Source organism: Hipposideros armiger, unplaced genomic scaffold, assembly GCF_001890085.2.
Source record: "Hipposideros armiger isolate ML-2016 unplaced genomic scaffold, ASM189008v1 scaffold_74, whole genome shotgun sequence".
Lineage (NCBI taxonomy): Eukaryota > Metazoa > Chordata > Mammalia > Chiroptera > Hipposideridae > Hipposideros > Hipposideros armiger.
Genome location: NW_017731424.1, coordinates 4,109,370 through 4,136,320, shown reverse-complemented (window position 1 = coordinate 4,136,320; position 26,951 = coordinate 4,109,370). Strand labels below are relative to the sequence as shown.

General features: G+C 38.8%; 1 protein-coding gene across 7 annotated transcripts in view; it reads left to right on the top strand.

Annotated features, from left to right (window-relative positions):
- The window catches only part of ATE1 (arginyltransferase 1), a 204,543-nt gene that overhangs the window by 27,526 nt on the left and 150,066 nt on the right, over positions 1-26,951 (top strand). For all 7 annotated transcript variants that reach the window (XR_002124030.1, XM_019642926.1, XM_019642927.1 and 4 more), the window contains one exon: positions 16,815-16,847. Coding sequence is in view for 6 of the 7 variants with exons in the window: in XM_019642926.1 (XP_019498471.1) it covers positions 16,815-16,847 (33 nt within the window). In the remaining variant the exon portion in view is untranslated. The remainder of the gene's footprint in view (positions 1-16,814; positions 16,848-26,951) is intronic.

The following is a 26,951-nucleotide window of genomic DNA, read 5'->3' as shown; positions in this document are numbered from 1 at the left end:
CATGACTGGGACATGTTAGGACATGTTGATGCATGCTGAGACACGAGTATCAAAATGACCACTAAACATACATGCTATTGGCTGCTGTTGGCAGTTGTAGAACTGTCCTAGGCGTTTCTAAAAATTAGTAGTCATTTTATGTGAGGTAAATAAACAAGCAAGACTACCAACATGGTGAGAAGAGCTTATGGAGGTGAATTAAAGTTAAGAACAAGGCACTGTTTAGCTAGGTCCTCTGCTTCAGGATCTCAGCTTTCAGGCATCAGCTGAGGCTGTGGTCTCATCTCAGGGCTTGACTGGAGAAGCATCTGCCACCACACTCATGTGGTTGTTGGCAGAATTCCGTTTGTTGAGGGTGGTAGGATCAAGGGCTTCAGGACTTGTTGGCTGTTGATTTAAGGCTGCCCTCGGCTCCTTGTCACGTGGGCCTCACCATAGGGCAGTTCATAGCATTGAAGCCAACAAGAGGGAAAGTCTTTGGGCAAGAAAGACAGTACAGTCCTCAGTAACGTGGTCCCAGAAGTGACATTTCATCACCTTTGCCATATTCTGTTGGTTAGAAGCAAATCACAGGCTCTGCTCACACTCAAGGGCATGAGTATTAGGAGGTAGGGATATAAATGGGTCATCCAGTCACTCACATCTGTCTGCAGAGCTGGCTAATTTCCACCCTCCATTGAAGAGCAGGTTAGGTTAGGGAACAGGCTCATTCTCAAGGACACACGGGCATAAGGAGAGACTTTGGAGAGCATGCCGGATACTTGCAGTGATGCATAGAAACCACGACTCATCATTTGTTTTGATCTGTCCAGGGAAACTGGAAAAAATTTGACAGTCTCTGAGAAAGATAATAAATAGTGATGATGGCTAGTGGGCTTAGCCTAAGTGTCTGATTCGAGGTGTCTCCTGGAGCCTGGAGCTTGAGGGAACAGAATGGCTGCAGTCCCACAATAAGGAAATACAGATAGATTATTTTAAATGAATGACATGGTTTGCTAAGAATTTATCCTCCAAGGCCCTGTGTCAGCCAGACTTATTCTGAACAAGTCCTGAAACCATTGAAGGGCTGGCTGTATTGGATGCATAAAGAGTGAACTATACTTTGGCTGGCAACATATGTTTTTTTTTTAATACATTTTATTGGGGAACAATGTGGTTTTCCAGGACCCATCAGCTCCAAGTCAAGTAGTTGTTTCAATCTAATTGTGGAGGGCGCAGCTCCTTGGCCCATGATGTGGGAATCGAACCGGCAACCTTGGTGTTAAGAGCCTGCACTCTATATGTTGATATTTTCAATTCAAATTTAACCTAGTGGGGCTGTCTTAACTTTTCTGATATATTTGTTTCTTTTTTTGTGTTTCTTGGTCACATTAGCGTATTTATGAATTTGCTTTATGTTATGATATACATATAATAGACTCAATGTTAGTGTCATTACAATATCAATAACAATACTAATGATGACTGACGAGTGACATTTATTATTCTTTTTTGTCCCTAGAATATACCCCACTCAGATGTTCCATCAGAGTACTGTGTTCAGAAGTCACGTGGAATAATTTTTTTTTCTTATATGGTTATGTTACCAAATTGACTTACATTCATTTATTTCAGTTTGTTTTCAATTTTGGGGTTTGCTTTTTAATTTAATTTTAGTTTATTAATAGGTAATACATTTATGTGGTTGAAAAGTCAAAACTATATAAAAAGAAAGACACTCAGTAGTCTCCTTCCCATAGCTCCTCCACCCTCATCCTTGCCCTCTGTTCAAAGCCATTTTGATCATTGTTTGGTTTTTCCTTCTGTGGCTTTTGTTTGCTTTTGCAAAAATAAGTAAATACATACGCATAATCTTACTTTTAGTCCTGTCTTAAACCAAGAGAAACATTGTGTATTCTCTTTGGTACCCTTTTCCCCTGAAATCATATCCTAGGAATTACTCTCATATATCATAGAGAGCCTCCTCATTTTTTGTGTTTTGTTTAGTCACGTATTGAGTGGACACACTGTAATTTATTCAAGCAGTCTCCTATTAATGGGCATTGGTATGTACCCCTCTTGGTTGCCTGCGACCCTCGGGGCTGGGGTCAGGGGTTGGGCAGCTCTTGGATTGGGTTGGAGTGTGACTCCTCTGGCCTTATTCTCCTTCACAGTGTTGACCAGAACCCTTTTTGGACTGTTTGTTCCGTGGGTCTGTTATCTGCAGTGGACACCTGCCTGCTTTTAATAAGCGTGTTAAACATCTGTACGACAAAAGGATTTCCTTTTGTTAGCATGCCACTCCTAATTAAGCAGAGTAAGGCTCTCAGGCTCATAGTCACCTGTTCCATGTTTTCATCTTGCCTTGTGCTGTGTCACACATTCACAAGTTAGGAACAAGAGAACACAATCACGGGAGATGAAGAGCGTCTCACCTGCTAGGGCCGCTCTTCTGGCAGCAACTACGGGGCCCATCGTTTCTGCTTCTGTTCAGGTTAAAACACAGTACAGTTTGGAGCCATGGATGGAGCTAGTGGAACTGCTCTCCCAGGCCACAGATTCCCCATCGAACATCATCAGGACAGTTTTTCTCTACTTGTTTAATGTTCACAATGTTATTTACCGTTTATTTTTTTAAAGGAATATTTAAAGGACTTTAAAAAAAACCAAAAAAAGGCTAATAAACTTTGTTTTTAGAGCAGTTTTAGATTAAAAGCCTATTTTTTTTAAAGGAGTTCACATATTTGAAAGACAGCCCTAGGATTAATAAGCAAATCTGAATGATATATTTTTACTTTTTAAAAAACTTTAAGCTTGACAATTTCAAGCATTCGCAGGGTAAGGATGGCGCGGTGAGCGCGCGTGCCCATCACTCAGCTTCAGTGTCGGCAACACGGAGCCTCGTTTCCCCTTGCAACTTGTTTGTTGGATTATCTAAAAACAAGTCCCTGAAGTTATGCCATTTTATCAGTGAGCACTCTTTTTTCTTATTCTATTAGGTGATTTTATAGAAATGTAGAACTTAAACAATGATTGTAGGTTTCAGGCTACTCTGCTTTCACAGAAAGCATTGTTGCTGTGAAAATTACAATAGTTCAGAGACCTTCTTATGAGAGACTTGTATGTTAGGAAGACCTCCACTTCTGATGGACACTTACTTTGGGGAAGGCTACTTTATATCCCAGCATCTATGATTAGACAGTAAATGTGGTCACGGAAAGGGGGAAAGTCACGGTGGTCCCTTCTGACCTTGTGGAGAAGTGAATACAAGGTCATAGAACCCTGGGTTCTGTCTCACTGCGGCCACCAGGCGGCGCCCTAGGTCCAGAGCAGGCCTGGTCTCTTCTCTTGGCTTGGCCCTCCCCCGTGTGGGATGTGTGAGTTCTGTCTTCAAGCCTAATAGGGATAAATGCTTTTCTGTTGCCATTTATTAGAAGTAATTGAATGTGATAATTAGCAAATGGTTCTTTGCTTGTTAAAGATTTAAATATTTTCTGGATCTGAACTTACAGAAGCTTTCAGCTTCATTTTTCCCTCTTAATAGTCTTACTCGGTGTATATGAAAATAATAGCTTAGTTTAGAAAATTATTCAGTGCATCAGACTGACATTTTCCTTCAGTTACGCAAACAGGCCAGACACTCATGTACAGGCATGTACTAGTTTATAAATATCTGTCATATATGTGTAATTAACAGAATTTGAATGAAGGCAAGCTCTGAACATTTCAAAATACTTTTTATATATTTTTAAGGCCAGGGCTAACTTACTTGAATAAAATAGAGTGATTAGGCAATTATTTGTGCAATTCAATCAAAAAAGCCACTTCCATGAGCAACTCCTAAGTTGGGGCACTTTTGAATTATAGTCTGTCTTCAGGTGTGTTACCAAAACTTTTGAGTCATTTACTTAAATAAATGAGAGCAGAGGTACTCTTGATTCCCATCATAATGTTAATTTGCGGGGAGATGCAAAGAGGTTGAGTGAAAGCCAGCACTGGGAACATTTTTTCCTTAAAGTTTATTTTGGTCAGTAATTTCCAAAAACTTGTCTCAGATCAGAAAATCATAGCATCGTAGAGCCTTAGCGACAAGAGGACCATAGTGATTGTATCGATTCATTTCTTTTATTTAGAGAATTAATTTGTCCAAGATAACATGGGTGATTAGCGGCAGAGTAATGTTTATAAATTCAGTGCTTTTTACACTGGACCTTGTATTACTGTATGAAAAAGTTACAGTGGGCCTAAATAATTCATATAGAAAAACTGATGTCAGTTAATGAACATGAGCAAATTTTCCAGATCATTGAAACATCTTTATTGCTAAGAATTTATGTTCTCAAATCAGGTAAAATGATAGCCTTTTCCTAATGTGCTCTTTCTGCTTTCTCAAACCTAGTGCTGAGCAGGACTCCTCTGTGATAATGCCCTGTCCTGTATTTCTGTATGCCACATGCCCTCCGACTGCTGCTTTTTTCTGTAAAGTTACTCTGCTTCAATCTTTTTTCCTTTCTCTTTTTTGCTGTCAATTTTTGCTGTGGCCTCTTGTCTCGTTTTAGCATTCCTTCCCTTTCTAATTTGTAGTTTCTTAATGTATTTGTTAAAATATTTATTGAGCGCATAGTATGTGTGAGGTCCTGTTCAAAGAGGCAGTCGGTACAGTTAGCAAACGAGTAAGTCAGGTGAAGACCCCTCGCTCTGCTGGCGCTTCCTTTCTGGGGTGGGAAGGCAGTGGTCAGAGAGGCATGAAACAATAAGCGTAATAAATGAGTAAATGACAGTGTAGGTCAGCAGGGGATAAGTGTTAAAGAAAAGCAGAGCCAGATGTAAGGGAGGAGTGGGAATGATAATTGTCTTGGAAACTAGAGCGCCAGGTTTCTTGTTAGTCAAGTAACAGTCAGGAGAAAAGGGGCTAAAGGACCTTGAGGGAGGGACTCTTCTGTGAGGGGACATAAGTGTTAGGAAATGCCTGTTTGGTTTCTCATTTTAACTTTTACTCCTTTCTTTCTTTTGGGGTTTTATCTTTGAATATCTGAAATTCTGGAGTAACTTGATAATTGACCTCTAGTTAAGGTGTAACTTAGTTTAGTGATAACTATTACAGTTAATACGTACATTGTTTTCCGAAAGCTGAGGGATGAGAGAATGAAATGGAATGTTAGGTGTGAAATGGATGTTGATTTTTGATTACCCACCTGCATAAGGACAGATGTGCCCACTGATAAATCATTTGGGTCGAGTGGTGTGAAGATGGTACCAGTACTACCAAACAGAGCTTGTTATGTTTGTAGTTCCATACATTTTGGATAAGAGTGTTGATAACACGAAGGCTGAGTAGCATCCAGGGTGACGATGTGCATCCTGACCAGACATTCCTGCCTTAGATCTCAGCCTCCCCACTTGCTACCTGTATGTAGCTTTGAGCACGTTCCTGGTTCCTCAGCGTTCTTCAGTCAGGCTCCTCGTTTGTAAACAAGGGGGAACAATAGTACAATGGGGTTTGTGATGAGGATTAAATAAAGATACAAGGTGCTTGGCTAAGTAATCATTGACTAAACTTTAGCTGCTAGGATGCAGATGATAAAGCATTAGGAATCATCAGAGATACTGAGGCCAAGGGCAAATTAGCAACACTCTGGCCAGCCAGCCCGCATTTGCAAATGGAATTATAGTTTGCCTTGTTTTATTTTTCCATTTTAATTCAAATATTTGAATCAAAAGATCACGTTTTAAATTTTAATATTAGAATTAGTCCTTTCAAAGGAAAAAAATATTCAAAACCTTTCAGTTTGATTCATCAGCATGTAATTTCAGTCTTTAAATTACTTTTATATCACATAAAACCTATAAAAGATACTCTTTGAAGATTTATGTGTATATTTCTTAACTGCTTTACTTAGAACTGAAGACAAAGGAATATGGATGTTACTGGTTTTTAACTCTCGTGTTGGAGCTTCTGGCTTATTCTTAAAGTAGGTCTCTCCTTCTGAAAAGTTAGCTTTATTAGACTCCCATCATCTATAGCATACTTTGTGCTATTACACCAACTTACAAAAACACTGCGCCACAGGGCCAGCTGAGTGGCTCAGTTGTTTGAGTTGGCTTAAGAGCACGAGCTCTGAGCAACAGGGCTGCTGGTTTGATTCCCACGTGAGCCAGTGACGCTGCACCCGAGCTGAGCTGTTGCTGAGCTGCCAACAGGTGGCAGGATGGCTCAGCTGGTGTAACAGCAAGATTGCCTGTTGGATGGTGGACTACGCCGACCCGCAGCTAAGACTGAACTTGACACCTTGAGCTGAGCTGCTGCCCAGATGGCTCAGTGGATAGAGCGTGCACGCTTAACAACAAGGCTGCTGGTTCGACTCCCGCATGGGGTGGTGGCTACGCCCACCTGCAACTAAGATTATATAACACAGCACCTTGAGGTTAGAGGCCACGAGCTGCTGATGGGAAGCCAGATGGTGACTGGCGCCCTCCACAACGAAGATTGAAGAACAACAACTTGGCTAGTCCCCTTCCCCAGTTCTCCAACACTGTTCTCCTCCCCCAGCTGCCCAATAAAATCTTGAAACAAAACCGAAAAAACAAAAAACAAAACACACTGCGCCAGAGTCAGAAGAAACCCACAGTGCCCGGCAGAGTGCCTGGGAGGGAGGGTGCCCAGTGACTGCTCGTGAATGAGGGAGCAGCTGACTTGACTGTTCTGAAGAACAGCTGGAGAGAGAAGTTGATGCCAAATGGTGGAAAACTACTCAGAAAGAAAATAGTGTTCTTGCAACTTGTGACGTGAAGCAAAGGGAAAATTCAAATGATGTCAAAAGCTCTTGACAGTTGTTTTTTTATAATAAGTAAAAGCTGCTTTTAATTTCCTGAGCGTGTTGAGAAATTTACCTACGAGTTCAGCACATTTTAGTGAGTGCAAAGCTCATGTGATAGGAATAATCTTGTTGTGAGCACCATTTGTCTTTAGTTGTTGAATTTCAGGTCTGCTTTTTCCATTAAATCTGAGGAGCCTCGAGCTTTATGACCTCCTAGCAATGACTTGACAAGTGAACAATACTCACTATTGATGACCAGTCTAAACAAGGAAAGTTTGTGTTTTGGCTGTGGAAATTCATTTAATATGCCAAATAATTTTAGGTAACTGCTTGCATGATTAAAAAGTATTTGATTTTCTTCTAGTTAGTAGATAGTTATAACAGTAAAAAATATATATTATGTACTTGATTATTTATCCAGAGCATAATTCTGCCTTTAAGAATGTGTAAAAGTAGGGAATATATTTGTGTAGGTCTATAAATATATATATGTGTGTGCGTGTATACATATATATATATATATATATATGCGCACACACACAATTTTCTTTGACAGTCATTCTATTCTAGAAATAGTTCAAAATTTTACCCTTGGAATGGCTCCCATGTTTCTTTCTTTTTGGCTGTGGAGAAGTGTGATTCTTCTATCGAGCCAATTGTGTAAACATTTAATTCCTAGCATGTTCCAATCACTGTGGTAGGTTTTGGGGGTGCATAGATGAATAAGACATGGCCCTTTAAACATTTTTGATAGCAAATAAAATTTAAAATACTTTCAAAAACTTCTTTTTGTAGGTTTGCGTTAATGTTAAAAATGTTAAAATACTAATAATATTAAAAACTTTTGGAAATATATGTACCTCTCATGATGTGGAGGTATTTGGTCTTGCTTGGAACCAGTTGGTCTGATTAAGTATACAAGCAGTGGTTAAGTATCTGTAAGCATTGTTAATATAATTAAGTATTAGTTTTTAATAATTATATTGCTGATAATATATTCTTAGTACTTTTACCAGAGGGCTTTAAAAATAAATTTTGTCTTGATTATGGTTTTCTGCTAATTTTTATTTCTAGGTTTTGTGGCATTTTCTGCTTATCCCTAATTCATGTCATTCAGATTTTTGGAAGAAACCCAGTTTTTCAAGATCAGTTTGAATTCATTTATCCAATTTAGTGTCGTTTAAATGATAACTCAGTTTTGTCCTCAGTGTCTTGAGGATTTGCTCCTAAAAAATAATACTTAGTGGAAGTATCCCTGCAGGAAGTTAAAGGAGTGCCTGGAAGACACGGGTGTCCTAAGAAGACCTGACAGGAAGGGCACAGGTGGCTTCTTCAGTGACACCAGCTCCTGGTTACGGTGCCTGCTTCTCTGTTGATGGCGTCTCACCTTTGTCAGATGACCCAGTCCTACAAAGTAGCCAGGACCGTGAGGAAACACAGGGAAAAAGGAAAGAATATGAACATTTATTTATTTGTTCATGAATTGATGAATTCAATTCATGAATGGATCCGCATGTAGGCGTGTAAGCAGCAAATATTCACTGAGTCCCTACTATGTGCCAGACATTATTTTAGATCCTGGGGATGCAGCATAGCTAACAAGACATAAAAGTCCTCACCCTCAGGAAGATTATATGCTAGTGAGGAAGATAAATAATAAGTATGCAGTATAGTGTCAGAGTAATATGTGCTGACGAGAGAAATAAAAGGTGAGAGCTAGAGTGGTGATGGTGATAATTCTATCGGACATTAGGAGAGGGGCTCCTTGGCCCTCCTTAGTGTTTTATCACACTGAGGCTGTGTCTCTTGGTTTTATTGCTTTGGTGAGTTCTGATTAATGGTGGAGTTAAGTCCTTGGTAGAATGAAAGGAACCACAGGTGAGAAAAGGCTTCTAGGTGCTGACCCCAGTTTTGCTGCGGACTGAGTGAAGTCATGTAACATTTCTGCAACTTTTAAAACCTTTTAGTTTTGATGCATTCCTGCACACTCAGTTTACAGTTTATCTAGATGTAAGGGAGTTGGACTAGATAATTGCCAAGATTCCTTTTAACTGTAAAATTCCGTGGCTTCAATGATTTTTAAGGGAAAAGCTCCAGGAGAAACTCAATAGTTTTTCTTCTTTTTATTTTTTAAAATTAAATTTTAAATTTATATAAAGTGTACACATTTTAAGTGTACAGCTTGTTGAATATTTAGATATGTATTGGGTTGTCAGAAAAGTCATGACTTTCTTTTTTCTATGTTTTTTGTTGCAAAAATGCTTCATGACTTTTCCGACAACCCAATATATACGCTTTCTTAAGAGAGAGACCTCAGCTTGCTAGAAAGCTCCCTCACGCCCCTTCCTAGTGAGTAGGGTCTCACCAGTGGAGGTAACTGCTGTTGTAACTTCTGTCCCTGTAGATTAGTTTTGCACGCTCTTGAGCATCATACAAATGTAATCATATAGCATATACTCCTGTTTCTTTTTTCTTTTTTTTTTTTTTTATCCAACCTGCTCTCTGTGACATCCATCTGCAGGGCAGCAGTACTGTTTTTCTTTCAGTCCTGTGTAGTACTCCATTGTATGGGGATTGCACAGTTAGTCCATTCCCCTATTGATGGACATGTGGATTGTTTCCAGTTTTGGGCGATTATGAATAAAGCTGCCATGAACATTCTTGTATATGTCTTTTGATAGACATAATACTCATTTCTCTTGGCTGAATATACCTACCTAGGCGTTAAGTTGCTCGGTCATAGGGTAAATACACCTTAGCTTTTGCACATATGGCCAGTTTTCTATAGTGGTTGTACCAGATGAGAGTTCTCATTGTCCTGCAGTCTCACCAACATTTGTTAGTATCTGACATTTTAATTTTAGTCCTTCTGGGTATATTGGGTATTATATTGGGGTTTTAATTTGCTTTTTGCTGATGACAAAATAAGCACCTTTTCATAAGTTTATTGGCCATTTGATTATACTCATTTTTGTAGAGTGCCTGTTTAAGGGTGCCCCACCTTTAAAAAATTGGGCTCTCATGTCTTCTTATTGACTGTGAGTTTTCTATAGTCTCTGGGTATGAGTTATTTCATATATAGGTATATTCTAAATACCTTTTTCAATCAGGAAATACCTATACTTGCTACGTAGGAAAATATTTGTAGAAGAGTATAACTTTTGAAACTTTACAGGGGGGCTGGCCGAGTGGCTCAGTTGGTTAAGAGCTTGCCTTAAGAGTGTGAGTGCTGAACAACAGGGTTGCCGGTTCGATTCCCACACGGGCCACTGAGCTGCGCCTGAGCTGAGCTGCCGCTGAGCTGCCAACAGGTGGCAGGATGGCTCAGCTGGTGAGAGCACGTGCTCCTAACAAGGTTGCCTGATGGGCTCCCACATGGGATGGTGAGCTACATCTGCCTGCAACTAAAGATTGAATTCGGCACCTTGAACTGAGCTGCCACCCAGATGGCTCAGTAGATAGAGCATGAGCTCTTGACAATGAGGCTGCTGGTTCAACTCCCTCATGGGATGGTGGCTACACCCACCCACAACTAACATTGAACACAGCACCTTGAGCTGAGCAGCTGTGAGCTGCCAACAGGCAGCTGGATGGCGACTGGACTTGGAGCTGAGCTAGCTGTGCCCTCCACAACTAAGATTGAAGGACAATAATTTGGCTGTTCCCCTCCCCCAATTTCCCAACACTATTCCCCTCCCCCAATTCTCCAACACTGTTCCCCTCCACCAATTCCCCAATTAAAAAAAAAAAATTAAAAAAAAACAACAATCCCAAACTTTTCAGTTTTGATGCGTTCCTGAGCACTCAGTTCACAGATTAAGGAAGCAACAGATATAAAGGGTTTTCTTATTGTATAACATTTTGTTGCCAGTATTGACTTAAAACAAATCCTAAGGTACATTTTTTCTTAAACACAACTTTTATAACTTTTTGACACTTCTTATATTAATATTTTGTACAAGTCCTCAACTTATTTAATGTTATAAGCAAACAGGTCTTTAGGTCATTGGGGTCCTGTGGCAAAATGATTCTCCCATTAGAGAAGCAAATCTGGACTCGGCATATGATGTCACCGGCACTTGAGTCTTTCTTCAGTGGGTGTTCCTTTTGGTGACTTTGTCAAGAACTTTTTCTTTGCATTTTTATATGAACTCTGTTTATTGTGATTTTGTTTGCTGTTGGTAATGGTGAAGAGCAACAGAATTCTTTTAGATTCCACTGTCTTTGAATGTAGCTCTTTAAAATATAGAATTATATTCTTATTGGTATTTGTCGATTCATATTGCAAACTGACCCGTTAGAAACACCAAAAGTTAGAGATAGTAAATAATAAATGAATTTCTCTTAAGTTCAAATGTATACTATTTGTGTTAATAGAAATAAAGTTACTATTTTTTAAACATACAATTATTATAATAATGAACATGAGGTAAGTATTAGTGAATGACTTAATTATAGCCCAAATCCCTATTGCTCTTAGAATTGGGGAGAGAGTAGTAAAAGAAGATGCATTGAAGTAGCTCACTAAGTAGGGTGTACGTTAGCAAACTGTGGAATCAACACTTAGAGCAAAACATTTATATCTAGCTCTGTGTTACAGGCTTTTGTGATTGTGGGCAGATATTAGAATCGTTACAGTTACTTTCATGGTGTTGGTTTGAGCGTTAGCCCATTCACCAAATGCAGAGTGCTAAATCTTGAAGAGATCCCCCTGAGTGATAGTATTGGGTAGGAACCATAACTCTTAAAGGGGGAAAAAAGGGCCAATGATTCTTTGATAGTTCGTGTTAGAGTTTTCGGACACCGTAAATGGCCGTACTGAATGTTTTCAGCTCAGATTGGGGAAAATGAGTCAGACTCGCAGGGACCGCTGTTTCCTAGAGTGAGTTTGCTGGAATGTTTGTTCTGTGGAATGCTAATAAATGTTACAGGAAATTAAAAACAAAGCAAAAAACAAAACTCCCTGGTCATGTAACTTTGGAAAGCACCAAATTAAATGAAATTGAAGGGTTTTGTTTCTGTTTTTCCAACTTTATTGAGATATGATTGATGTAGAATATGATGTAACTTGAAGGTGCACAGCATGTACTGCACTATGTTACCACCGCACTCTTGGCCCACGACACCTCCATCACATTCCATAATTACCATTTCTCTTTTGTGGTGAGGACATTTAAGATCTATTCTCTTAGCAATTTTCAAGTATATAATACAGAATTGTGTGTGATCACAGTGCTGTATTTTGTTTATTTATTTTTTAGCTGAGCCATCTTGCCACCTGTTGGCAGCTCAGCGGCTGCTCAGCTCAGGCCAGGACTCGAACTGCTGTTGCTCAGAGCTCACACTCTTGAGCGAGCTCTTAACCAACTGAGCCACTTGGCCGGCCCCAGCAGTGCTGTGCTCTAGATCCCTAGTACTTACTCATCTTCTAGGGCTTTTCGTTTTCAGTTGCAGGAATTCTCTCTCAGCCTTCCATTTATCATATACCGTGTAATTCTGTAGGATGAGGGGAGGGGAGGCGAGACAGCAATAGTATGCAGCACTTCCCAAACTTATTTGGTCATGGAATCATTTTTAGAGAGCTTTTCGGGAACTTGGCATGCCACAGGATACTGATTGGTAAACGTGGTTAGGCTGAAATCATTTGACAGAGAAAACTGAGGCGCAGATAATTTAAGGTACTCACTCAAGTAGCTAGACCTAGTGAGATTCCAGACTGTCTAACTCTTAGGTCACTGCTCTTTCTGCCAGCAAAAAATGGAGATTTAATGGCTCAGAAGACATATAAATATATTAGAATGTAAATAAGATTTTTGTTGTCATCTTTTAAAATTGATTGAAGCCTAACGTCTGGCCCAGGCCTAATGTCTAGTTCTAAGCAAAAGAGGCAGAACAAGTGGTTAGTCCTTTCAGCTACATTGCTGACAGATGCAAAAGAGAGTATGAGTTTAAGGAATTACCCGAATCTGCTCTTTTTACTCCCCACTAAAATGAGGATAAACGGTCATAATTCTCAAACCTTAGTTTTGACACCCTGCTAAACATAGATTTAATTTTCATTCTGTTGATGTCTTTTTAAATGGGTATTAGCTATGTTTTTAGGCTGCTTTTGAAGTTCTGGTTTTCCTGCAGTGAAAATGAAATAATAAAACTTTTGTTTCTTTTGTGGAATCAAATTAATTTCTAAGAATCATAGGTTTATAAGAGACACATTCTTAACATAAAACTTAGTTTTTCCACTGCCTTAAAACAAGTCAATTAAAAGTCGTATAAATATGTACCAGAACTTTTGTAGGGACATGGGAAGGGAGTCTTAAAATGTTATCTAACTTGACAATAATTAAGACTCTTAACTGAATTAAAGCTTCCAAATTCCTGATAGAAAAAAAAAAACTTAGTATTTTACATTGAGGTATGATTTAGATTGACAATTACAAAATTTTAAATAAAGATTTTATTAGAATACTGCCTAAAATAGTCGGGTTTGTCCCCTGACAATGTGTGAGATAGTAAGTACCATGTGCTAGGCGAAAAGCCAAGGAAATAGGACGAGCATCAGTATTTTGTTTATTCAGAGAAATTTTGGACAATCTACATGAGCAGTTAAAGCCTTGGAATTCACCTTGACAAATAGACACACCTCACTGATGTTCCTCGGTTTAGAAAAAAAAATTGTGGCTTATCTTGTAAAAACTGCTGTTCAGTGTTTCCTGTTTTTTAAAGTAAAGGAATTTAACATGGTTCCTCATTAAATAGGAATCGCATTTCAGGAACATAGTAGCTTAAGTTACTTATGTGTTGAATATTTTATATTACAAAGATAAATACTTGATTATAATTTTACTGGAATATTTTGACAAAATTAGTAGTGTATATTCTCTCCTGTTTATTGCCTTTCCCCACCCTCAAATAACTGGCATGGTTAATACAAGTTTTGGGAAAAAAAAGAATTTACGAATTGTAACTGATAGGAGGTTTAACTACAATTTTGCGTGCTTAGAAAGCTAGAAAATTTTGTTAAGCATTAAATGCTTCTCTGGACGGAATGAGAATGTGTTATGAGACAGGCTACCAATGACGAGTAGAGTAATGGTGGTAGGAGCGGTGAGTAACATGCTTTAGAAGAAGCAAGGTCAGTGAGGAGCTGCAGCGGGAGTCCTGATCTGTGTGAATTCTTTTCTCCTTTTAGAGGCCTGAAAGATTTTTAAATGGTACGGATGACTTTGATGTCTGGATCCTAAATATGGAACATAATCTTTATGTTTACAAAAAAACTCAAGAGTAGACAGGATAATTGACAATTAAAATTTTTATGGATTTTATCAAGTGAATCAGATTAATGTTCTTAATATTGTTATTGACAAGAAACTTACCTGTTTAAACTTGAAAAGCCAGATGTCAGGCAGGCTGTTCCTATTTTCAGCTATCGATATATATTAAATCAAGATACTTCCTAGAAGTAATCTTTGAAATAAATCATGAAAGATAAAGATAATGGCTGTGTTTGCCCTACATTATCTGGAATAATGAAGTATATCCCGGTCTGTAAAATCAGCAAGATATTTTGTAAAACAAATTAAATTCTTTATTTTCTCAACATTATGCCTAAATAACTGGACTAGGATCCTTTAAACCTATTAACTATACCCATAACACAGTATGTTTGAGTAGCCCTATTAGTGTGACTCCATTAGAAAAGTGGTATCACTGTGGGCTACCAGCTGCAGCCATAGTCTTTTTCACTGTTATTGTTATAATAGACTTTTTTTTAGAGAAATTTTACATTCACAGCAGAATCGAGCCATTTTTTATACTGATCAGCCATCATGGTGGTTAGTATTTGTTAAAAGGTGTCTTTCACTGTCAATTTCACTGTATATACAAAATGTATTTTGCAATTATATTTGCTTTTTTATAATTGTTCTTTTTCAAAGTACTACCATTTGTACTGAATGTGATAATATATAGTTTCATTATGAAAGAATTTATCTGGAGGGAAATAGCAATGGGTTTTTCTGGTACACTAATCGAGAAGCAGCATTTTTTAACCTTCTCATGTGTGTCTTTTGATTTATTATTCTGTTTTTACTACTTGGGGGACTGAGAACTTCATGTATTTCATGTTTTGGCAGCTTCAAACAGGATAAGGATGTGTAGGTCTGTTTTGAAAAAGCTGTGACAGGAATGTTTCATATACACATGACAAAGATGTGTGTAAACTATTGGAGCTTCAAGGAGTCGTTAGTTTTCTTGGGAAGTATTTATATGCTTCCCTTTATTGTTATTTAAAGTGACTTCCATCCTAATTGACGCATCAGTTATTACCACACCAGAACCACGTTTAAATTCTAAAGTTTAATGTGTATAATATAGTTAACATCACATACTGGAGAAAACCCCAAAAACTCTACAATAGCAAATTCTCACTTTAAAAAAGGAACTCACCATGCTTCCTATTTCTCCACTGTCAAAACTAGCGAGTCTTTGTCACTTGTTTCTCTTGGGAGGAAGGGTAAGGATTGCCTTATGTTGGACTCCTCTGGGAAGAGTCCAAGACCACAAAGTTTGCACTTTACATGTCAGTAGAGTTATTTGTTTCATATCAGCATTATGAAAATTTAAAATTCTGGTATGTCTTGCACTTTCAGAAAGTTCTCATAACAGTTAATATAATTGAATTGCATATTGATATTATTTAAGAAAAAAAGTCTTATAGTCTCGATTTTAGTACACCCTATCTTCTAGGGACTAGATGACACTCGTTATCTACGGGGCTTTTGCGTGCGCTAGTACTATCTTAGGAATATATTTGCTTTGGTATTTGGGGGAGGAAGTGCCTGATACACTTTTTGAACTTGCTTATGGAAAACTTTAAATGTTCACACAGTGGAGAGACTCATCTAATGAATCCTCATATGCATCTCCTGCCCTCACTAGTTTAATGGCCAGTCTTGTTTTATCTGCACACTCACCCCTTCACTTCCCTCCTGACCCCCAATGGTTTTGAAGGAAATCCCAGACATCATGTAATTTCACTGAGAAATATTCCTATGTGTGTCTCTAAAAGAGAATCAAGTTATTTGTATTCCCTGGGAGTACTAGCCCGCTTTGTTGTGGAGAGGAAGTTCAAGAGTGCTTGGAACCAGGCCTGCCATTGCATGTTTTTTGTAGTTAATTTGCATTTAGAAAGATCAAGAGTTTATACTACTTGGGGATTTTATTATTATAGTAAATCTCAAAGGATTCGAAATGTTGATTTTGTAAATAACATCTAAGAAAACATTATGAATTACCATTATGAATATGTATGAAGTTGGGGCAGTCCTCCGCTTCAGCGCTAACCTGCAGGTTACTGTGTCATTTGTGCATGGCTCCCTCCCCCCAACGTTTATGTTTCTTTATTTAAATGCTAAGAGACAGCACACATCATTTCAGATGAAATTCCGTAAGCCTCTGTGTATTAAAGAGAGCAGATAGAATAGGTGTGCATATGGGGCTAAGAAAAAGGGGAAGGGAACAGGGTAAACGGGGACGCCCAGGTACCAAATCGTGGAGAAATAACTTCTTTTTTTTTTTTCACTCGGTCTCACCCACCCTCCTCTCTTGGTCATGACTTAATTTCTCCCTTTTTCTGGCTCCCCCTTTGGTTTATATCTTTTTCTTTGGCATTTATGGTCAGGTAGATTGCCGATTCCTTCCTTAGAGGATATTTTATTATTCAGGGGTTGCGAGATAACGCTTTAAAAAATGAAATATTGCAGGACTAATTTGTTGTGCTTTGTTTATACACCAGATTTTAAAAAATATTTAAACTAATTCAGATAGTTGGGTACCTATTATGGGCTAGATTGAACTTTGGATGAATTATACAATGTTTGGAAGCATTAGTTTTGTATAGAATTTTAGGTTTACTTCATATGCTCTTACTGAACAATCATGCAATAATTTTTCCTTTTTTGTCTTCCTTTTGTTGCTTGTTTATTGGATGAAACGGATTCTATTCACATGTGACTGCAGTTCACAAGATTCCTGTGTAGCTCACCTTTGGAGGTAAGTTTACTCACTGATCTTAATACTAGAATCGCTAATTGAACATCACTATCGGTATCTTTTGTTAGGCATTTATTTGATAATTTAGGAGTGATCATTTTGTTGCAACACATACATTCTTCAATAACGTAATGAGATGAATACAGCCTTATTTTAATAAAAATTCCTAAAAGTTACAGAGCTATTCACCTTCATAACAGGCCACTGCCTCTTTTTAAATACATTTTTTAAAAATAAGCAGAGTGAAATTAATCCTTTGTTTTAAAGATCCTTATTGTATCTTCTGTTCCCTTAACTGTTTAACATCAGCCTTATTCTTTCTTAATTGCTTTGGTGTTAAAGAGAGCCGGACAAGTCAGGGGCAGAGGCTGCCATCAAGGAAATGGCATCTGGTTTGAGAGAGCTTTTCAAAATCCGTGAATTGGTTAGGAAAGAGCTAAGGCCTCACCCTTTAACTGAGCTTTTCTTGTAACACAGGCACTAGTCTAGGTGCGTCTTGCACTTCCTCATTTAATCCTCGTAATGGTTCTGCAATGTAGGACTCAGACTCCAGTGATAAAATTATGAGATAAAGAAAAACTACTGGATATTCAGGGAACCAGAAATCATTGTGAGCTGCAGTGTAGAAGATGGATGCGACTGTGAGAAAGGAGTAGGAAAGGGGAGGCCGCGGAGGCTGTGGAGAGTTGATGGGACTTAGAGCCAAACGTGGGTTTAAGATCATGTCTTCACTTATGAGCCTCACAGGCAAGTCACAACTTCCCTGAGCCTCAGTTTTCTTATCTTTAAAATCCGTATAATTCCTACCTCTCAAATGAAGTAGTGGACATGGGAGCACCTTATAGTCTGTTCAGATCTTAGTAATGTTTTGCATTCTCCTCTTAGGATATACTTCAACCCCACACAGTAAGACTCTGTTCCCTGCCTTTCACTTGTCCTTCCTTTTGCCTCTTGGTTTTGTCACGTTTTGTTTCCTTCCCTCATCCCCGACTTGTTCAAATCCCTCTTCAGGATGAGCCCAGATCCGCTGTGAGGCTCTGTCTGATCTCTCCACTTGGAGGCAGTTGTTCCCTTTTCTGCTTCCATAACATGGTGTTTATACGATTATTGAAACTATTGTTATGTGATTTAGCTCAGCCTGGCACATTGAACACTCCTGGTGGCCAGTGTGAGTGATTGCTGGGGAAACTGATTAGACTAGAGAGGCTGGTACCCCCCAGATTTGGTTACATTTGCTAAATATCCAGGATCGGGGGGAAACAAAGCTCTATCGTGGAAAGATCCTGGCCTTTGAAATGAGAGGTACTTGGGAATCCCATGAAGAAGTCATTTCATCTTTGATTAACCTAAAAATGGAGATAATAATACAGGGTTATTAAAATGAAATGAGGTAATGTGTGGCAAACGCTCAGCACAATCCCTGTCACACAGAATTTTAAATAAAGTTTAGTGTAAAAACAAAAACCAAACCGTAAGAAACTTGAAGACAATATAAATTATATAACCTACTTTTTACTTGGTGAGCACTTTCTAAGCATAGAAGAATGAGAAGTATCAAAGGAAAGGATGGAAACATTAGATTCTGTAAAAAATCTGTAATTTTGTTCACAAAAACATACATATTTAAAAGGCAATTTAGGGAGAGTGATACAAAAGTTATTGTACTTAGTATAATGATCTCTTAGAATCAGTTTTAAAATGTGCTGTTTTCTGCATAATATTTGGTTGGATTTTATCAGGTAGTTGATGAGATGCAATACAAATTGTAATAAGTATGTCTCAAAAGTTCAGCCTTTTAAGTAATCAAAAAATGCAATTTGAAAAAGCAGTGATAGACAGTTTTATTTAACCTATCAAGATATATATATATATATTTTCTTTTTAAGATTTTTTTATTGGGGAATTGGGGGAGGGGAGCAGCATTGGGGAATTGGGGAAGGGGAATAGACAAGTTGGTATCTTTTTTGTTCGTCAGTCTGGTTGTGGAGGACAAGATATATATATTTTCAAAGTGAATGCTTAGGAAGATGTGATGAGATGAGATGTTATTAAATTTTGTCCTTTACAGAAATCAGTTTGGTGTTGTACATTAAAGACATTATATATAAATTTATACCTTCTGGGTGAGTAATTCTAGTCTAAGAACCACTGCCAGAGAAATAATCAAAGATGGGGACAAAGCTTGCAAAAACATGTTTATTATATCATTATTTATAATGGCAAAAAATTTATAAACAACCTGTGTTCAACAGTAGGAAAAGGTCAGATAAACCATGGTACAGCCAGCCATATGATAAAACACCCTATAGCCATTAAAATAGGGATTATGCATGTATGTTCTTGAGTACATATTGATAAACAACAGCGTAAAATACTTTTGCCCTATTAAGATAAAAACAGGATGTGAAATTACACATGCAGATCTAAATTTAAAAACAATTTAAGCCTACAGAAATTAGGCGAAATTTTAACATTAACTACGAAATGTTAACTTGTTTTACCTTTTGCTCTCCCATGAAGGAGCCTCACTGGGGAGAAGAGGTACCTTGGAAGGTTTTTGGTGGTCGCTCCTGTAGTCACTGTTTGACTGTGATGTACATCTGGGAAGTTTCTGATGTGGAAACAATCAATTGATGTAGGTAGGGTAGGGTCCTGGAAAAAAGACAGAAGCTTAGATGAAGAGATAATGTTGATAATGTTTGAGGCTGGACTGTCATTTCAGCAAGAATTTAGAGGAGTGACTAAGAAGAAGGGTTGTGAGCAGAAGCAGTTCGGCTTGATTGACTTACTGCGGTAAATTAGGGGGCTGGAGCTTGATGTCCATTCACTGGGGCAAGTAGCAGTTTGAAGATGTTTCTAAACAACCGCAAAGATGCTTCTAAATAGACCTCACTAATAATATCCATATTTTGGCAGGACTCAGCTAAAAGCCCTCAAGGCCTAATATTTATGTTCAATATGGTTAATAATCTATTCCCAGCTAGGTTGTAGCTATTTAGATCAGGATTTTTGTCTTTTTCATTTTTGGATTCTCTCAGGTAGAGATAGGGCTTGGAGTGTACCAACCATACACCTGGAGTTGTACCAAACAAATTTGTTTTTTGAATTACATCTTGCTACTCTGGTTAAATATTGGGGATCTGTGTGGAAGCTTTAATCTTGGGTGAAAAGTAGAAGGGAAAATCTGATCGAAGCTTAGGGATGATTTCTGTCCTTTTCTGTCTGATTTGCTTTCTCCACTTAATGAGCTGCAGTTGTATTTTACCTTGGCTACATTGTTCTATTTCTTACCGGACTTATGGACATGGGGGAGGAAAAAATAAAATTAAAGGTGACCAATGTGCTTTTCTTGAAGTATCTGGGAAATACTTGACGGCTTTCTTGCGATATTTTTGTAGCCAGGAATTTCACAGGGGCCGCCAGATGGCATCGTCAGTGGCTGCTCCCCTCCTCCCCCGATTTCCAGCACCAGTGAACTCGGGACCCCATTCCTTTGGCCCCTCACAGAGCCTGGGAGCCAAAGCAAAGCCAAGGCTGGAGAACGTTGGGCGCCTCTAATGTTTAATTTTGCTGTGAAGCTTATGTTTTAACTGGCGAAGGAAAATTACAAATATGGTAGATACCCAAACACCTTCCCTAATTTTGAATAAAAGAAAAATAATTCTGGTAGAGACAATAAAATACGTGAGACTTGCATTTGGAAATGAAGGAGACTTTGAATTTCACTTTGTCCACAAAAACGACGATGAATGAACCGTATCCCTTTGTTGTAAGTCCTCAGCAGTTAACTGCCACATGAATCTTACAGAATCGTCAGGTTATAGTAATTACATCAGTAATTTGATCTGCTGTCATTTGAATGGAGCCATGTGTGGAGAGTCAGTTACTTCCCTCTGTGGGGGTTGACCCTTTTACATTCCTGTAAGCCAGAGACTAATAGAGCTCATTAAGCTTTATGGGAAAAGAGCTTTTATCACCTCGTCAAGTCAGGCAACATATTTCCATGCGAGTCCCAATTTCGCGGGGCTCTGTAGCTGCTGATGTGCACTCCCCTGCTAGGTTTACGTCGGACCTCTCCCTTACAGACATTTTTATTGACATTTCTAAGTCTGAATTACATTCTGTGTGGCACCACCTACAGATGTCTTCAATTAAGTGGAGGTAAATAAAAGGGATTACATATCAGAGGCTAAAAGATTCTTGAAATTCTCTTCTGAGTCCAGCTCGGCCAGCCAGTCCAGTAGGGTACAGTCTCTCCGTCATTTTGGGGGTAGAGCCACCCCCTCATTTGGGGGGAGGCATTTGGAAGAAAGGCTAAACCATGTGTGAATGCAGCCCCCTTAGAGTCCTCTTCAGCTGTGTTCTCTGTTTCCTCATTTCAGATCCATTAAGACCTTCCTCATTTCCAGTTATAACTTCTCGAGAAGTTAGCACAGGTCGTGTCTGAGTGTGTGCTAAGCTCTTTGCTTGCATGGTTTTAATCCTCAGAGAGTGTCCATGAGGTAGATGTTCCCCATTTTCTTATGAAAAAGTTTAGCCTAGATAAGTAGATTAGTTAAGCTCAGTTTCACAGCTACTGGTGTGTGACAACAGTAACAAGATAGGAAGGAGAAAATATAATGAAACTGCTGAAAGATTCTTATGTTACATGAAGTGATAGAATATCGAAGGAAGACAGTTTCAGATGTAAGTTTGAGATGTATTTTGTAAACTCTAGAGCAAGGTTTCTCAGCCTTGGCACTATTGGCATTTTGAGTTAAATCTTTTTTTGTGGGTGCTATCCTGTGTGTTGTGTGATGCTGAACAACGTTCCTGACTTTACCAATAGATGCCGGTAGCACCCTCCCCCCGAGTTGAAACAAATGTCTCCAGACTTCACCAAATGTCCTTAGGGAAAAAATTGGCTCCCTGTTGAAAACCACTGCCCTTAGAGCAGCCTTTAAAAACAAAAACAAAAACAGATATAGTTAATAAGCCAATAGTGAAGATAATAGCAACGATAACACATTTTCAGCCTCTCTCAAAGGCAGGAAAAAGAAGGAAAGGTGAACAGAGAGAACACGTGACACAAATAGACAACAAATAGCAAAATGGTCTACTTAAATTCAACTGTATTGAGAATAACATCAAATATAAATGATCTAAACCAAAAATCTGCTGTGTGGAAATGTTCTATATTTGCACTGTCCAAAGCATGAATATAGCTAGTGGTCATACATAGCTACTGAGTGCTTTAGGAACTGAATTTTAAGTGTTTTAAATTTTAGTTATGTAGCCCCATGTGGCCCAGTGGCTATCCTGTTGAATAGCCCAGCTCTAAACGCTCCAATTAAAAGACATTGTCAGCCTAAAAACTATGGTGTCAAATAGGCACTAGACTTATTGGGGGGGATCAATCATAAATTATATAAATGCCTAACTACTGTGCTGCACACCCAAAACTAATATAATATTGAATGTCAACTATTATATATATAAATATATTCTTATATATTTACATACTTACAGGATATAATGTACAGCATAGGAAGTATAGTCAACTGTATTGGAGTAGCTATGTAAGGTGTCAGACGGGGAATAGACTTGGGGTTATCACTTTGTGAGCGGTGTAAATGTCTGATCATTATGTTGTTTTGTACACCTGAAACTAATTTAAAAAATTATAAAAAAGACATTGTCAGACTAGAGAAAAGAAACTAAATGCAAGATCTCCCTTAACTATGAAGATATGGGTAGCAAAGGGCCAGAGTATGATAAACCATGCACATAAATACTAATCATAAGAAAATTGGAGTGGCTATATTCATATCTGACAAAATAGACTTCAGGCCAAAGGCTATTACCAGAAAGAAAGAGGGATGTTTTATAACGATGAAATGGTCAGTTCATCATATGAAGACACAGTAATCCGAAATGGGATGTACTTAATAGCAGAGCCACAGAATACGCGAAGCAGAGCCTCATGGGACTGAAGCCGTGCAATGCACAGTTACATTGAGACTTGAGGGCAGCTTTCTCTGTAATTGATAGAACAATCAGAAATTAGAAAGAACATAGAAGGTTTGAACAGCACCATCACACAGTTTTGCTTAGTTGACGTCTGTTGAACACTGTACCCAACAACACACATGGTTTTTCAGGAACACAGGGAACATTCCCTAAGACACATTGTATGCTGTACCATTATACACCTCTTAATAATTGAAAAGGATTGAAATAATTTCTGATCAAAATGGAAATAGAATCGTAACAAAAAGAACTCACAGCTCAATAATAATAAGACAAACAACCTACTTAAGAAATGGGACAAAGATTTGATTATGTGTTTCACCAGAGAAGACATTCAAGTGGCTAATAAGCACGTGAAAAGATGCTCACCACCGTTACGGAAATGCAAATTAAAACCACGGTGAGATACCACCACAAACCCACTAGAATGGCTGTAGTCAAAAGACAACGGCGAGTTTTGGCGAGATGTGGAAAAGCTGGAACCCTCATACATTGCTGGTGGGAATGTAAAATGGGACAGCCACAGTTTTGTAGTCCTTAAAATATCCTAAGGTTACTATATGACCCAGAAATCCTACTCCTAGGAATATACCCACGCAAAAGGGAAGTACCTGTCCAATCAAAGACTTGTATGTGAATGTTCACAGTAGCATTATTCGTAATGGCCAAAAGCTGGAAATAACTCACATGCAAAGATGGACAAGCAAATTGTGTATATCCGTTCAATGGAATACTATTGGGCAATAAAAAAGAACAAACCGTGATACATGGATAAACCTTAAAAATATTATTCTAGGTGAAAGAAGCCAGACACAGGAGACCACATATTGTATGTTTCCATTTATATGAGGTGTCCAAAAAGAGGAAATTTATAGTCAGAAAGCAGATTAGTGGTTGCCTGTAATTAGAGGCAGACATGGAGGACTGACTACAAATGGGCTTGTGGGAATTTGGGGGGGGGGTGATAAAAATGTCCCAAATTGGATTCTGGTGACGGTTTCACAATTCCATAAATTTACTAAAAATACAGAATTCTACACTTAAAATGGGTGAATTTTGTCATTACAGTATACCTCTATGAAGCTGTTTTTTTTTTTAAAGTGTATATCTTTTCTTTCTTCTTTAACTTCCCAAAATGTAGAGATCTGACTCAGCTTGGTCTCTTGGCATCTATACTACGTCCTTAGTTGTGGTGTAGGTGTTTGCACAGTTGATAGTCACCGAGATAGAGTTGTGTATTGAACTAGATATGTGTTAGCTAATATTTAAATATGACCTAGTTAATACTCTTAACGTTAAACAATGTTAGTCATTAATTTTTTGATAGCTTATAAAACATCTTCCGAAGCTTGTTTAGGAGTTGGAAACTCCTTTGTTTCTCACTTGAAGTCCTGTGTCAGAATGGGTAAATGAATATGTGACTATCTGGGTGCGTGCGTGCGTGCGTGCGTGCGTGCGTGCGTGTGTGTGTACACTGATTGCAAGATGCAGGCAGCAGGGGTGGGGATGTACCATAGTCACTCGCTTTATAGCAAGTGGTAGAATTCATTTCACTGTCAGGATTTTTAAAAAAAAGGCCCATAAGAACCTAACCATCTCTTGTGTCTGTCTGCATATGAAGTATCATTGGGGTGGCTCAGGTAGATAGCGGGATATTTCCAGTGGCCAGAATTTGGAAGAGGGCATGGCTGTTACCCAAACTGGGTCCTGTAGAAATGAAGGGAGCTTGCAGAGGTAGCAGTGGGGGGATGAGGTGGGCATAAGGTTGAGTTGCTAAACTTGGGGAGGGAGTTTGAACAATTTCACTGAGTCAGGAGAAGAGAGCCAGAGAGCTGGCCTGAATTGGAGCGCTGCGGAGATAAGGCTGGGAAGAAGAGGGCGTTGGGGAAGCGTGTACCCGCTCTCTGGTGTAGTGCTTGGGAGGGCCAACCAGACAGCCAGGGCCAGGGCAGCAGAGGTACCGACTGGGCTAGATCTCCTCAGAGGGGAGTTGTCAGGCCTCTGCTGGTGCTGAATGGTCGGAAATGGAAAGCTGGCTGTGGCTGAATCTCCTGGGCAGAAGCGGGGTGCTTTTTCCCCCAGTTTTCAGGCTGAGTCCCGTACTGTAGAATCAGAGGTTGAATAGGCAAGGTAGTGTTGGCCAGAGGCACCAGGGAGTCCTGGAGCCAAATCCCCCGAGTCTTTTGGGATTGTCATGTGATTTCTGTCCCCTTCAGTCGGGTCCAGGGGCTCTTGAGCAGTTCTTCTTGGAATGGGGCTGCTACTCAGGCCACTGACAGAGAATCAGCTGAACTGCAGACATTGCTCCTTGCCTTCAGGTCACTTCAGTAAATGGGGCCTGAGCGTCTTTTATGTGGTGGTAAGAATAGGGTTCCCTGGGCTCCCAGAGGCACTCGGTGAGTGTTGGTTGAGTAGATGAATAAACTTACTTCCAGTTAATTTCTGGATATCACATGATAGTTGAGCTGATGTAAGTTGAAACCTTGTATTTCATGGTGAAATTATATCAACTGGAAGTCTTTTCATGGAAGCCCATGTCATTTGATAAAAATACCAAAATTTATTCTGAGAATGAAAGAAAGTACACTGGAATAGAAAGCCAAACGTTAAATAGAAAAATGCCATAAATTTCCCTGTTGAAGGTTTTCCTGCGTGGGGCTTTGATTAGTTCAGACATCTTAACATCTAAGTCCATTTACGATGTCTTTTTGCCAGGTCAGTCCTCTTTAGCAAGTAGTGGTATTCGTCCTTACTCCAGGGATCTTTCAAGTGGGCTCAGAATTAGGGTCATCTGCCGTGACAATTTTCGTTACCCATTAGATGTGCACGAATGCTTCAGAAAACGTTTGAATGGTAAATCCTGGGTGGATTAGTTTCCATGGGGACATCAGTCTGATGTTGGCAGTCATTGAGCTCTAAATAAAAATACCAGTTTGGGTTGTCACTGTGGGATATTCCTGTCTGCCCCAATAAGAAAGATTGGAAAAGCAAGAGTCTAAATTCAATTGACATAAGTCTCGAATTAAGATAGTAGTAACTCTTGATTCTGAGGTGTCGGTTGTCTGGTGTTGTGTTCAGTAAATACTGACTGATCTGTAGAAATGAGAAGTTTGGGATTCTGTCAGTTTTCCTTGTGAGCATTTTAATTAGTGCCTTACGAAAAGTCTTTTTGTTGGGTAATTAGGATTTAAAATATAAGAAAATTTCAAAGTAAAAAAAAAAATTAACATACTAACATCTCAGTTATCTATTTCTCTGCTATAAAAATGCAGAAATTCCTTTTCTATTTCTGTCACACTTATTAAAAACATTTACTGTAAATCTTTCCTCAATTGCCTATGCTTTGTAAAGTTCAAATTTTTGTCATTACAGTGCTTCTAGTTTTAAGTTGTGAATGGTAGGATAAACTTTTTAGCTTCCTTTGAAGCATTTCAGTTCGTAAGAATTATGTTGTTTAGAAATACATTTCTTGATTCATCCTTTGGTTTAGTAAATTGTTGAAATACCTTAATTCATTATGTTGAATAGGGCATGTTAATATATGTGATGATGTTGTAGCATGCTGTATCACAGAAGCAATGTTAAAGGGGAAAAACCCTGAACTAAAAGCTGGGAATTCCAGGTTTTGGAATTTATCTTAGCATTTTTTTAAACGGGCTTTGTGACCTTCAGTGAGTTCCTTAATCACCCTGACCCTCACTCTGTCACTCACAAAATGAGTAAGAGATTCTCAGACATAGAGGTTCCACAAAACTGAGTGAACTTAAACGACATTTTAACATTTTTTACAGCTTATTTCCAAACTCTGGTATTATAAATCGGGCAAATACACTTCCCCCTAACCTACAACTTGCTATAGTTTCCTCAATTTTGGTCTTTTCACTATGCTTTTCTAGGTTCTAGAGCAAGCTGACACTTTATTTATTTATTTAAAGATTTTTATTGGGGAATTGGGGGATGGGAACAGTACTGGGGAATTGGGAGAAGGGGAACAGCCGCAGTGACGCTGCGCCCTCTACAGCTAAGATGGTGAACAACAGCTCGACCTGGAGCTGGGCTGCCGTGAGTCACCGGCGACGGCATAGGCTGCAGCCC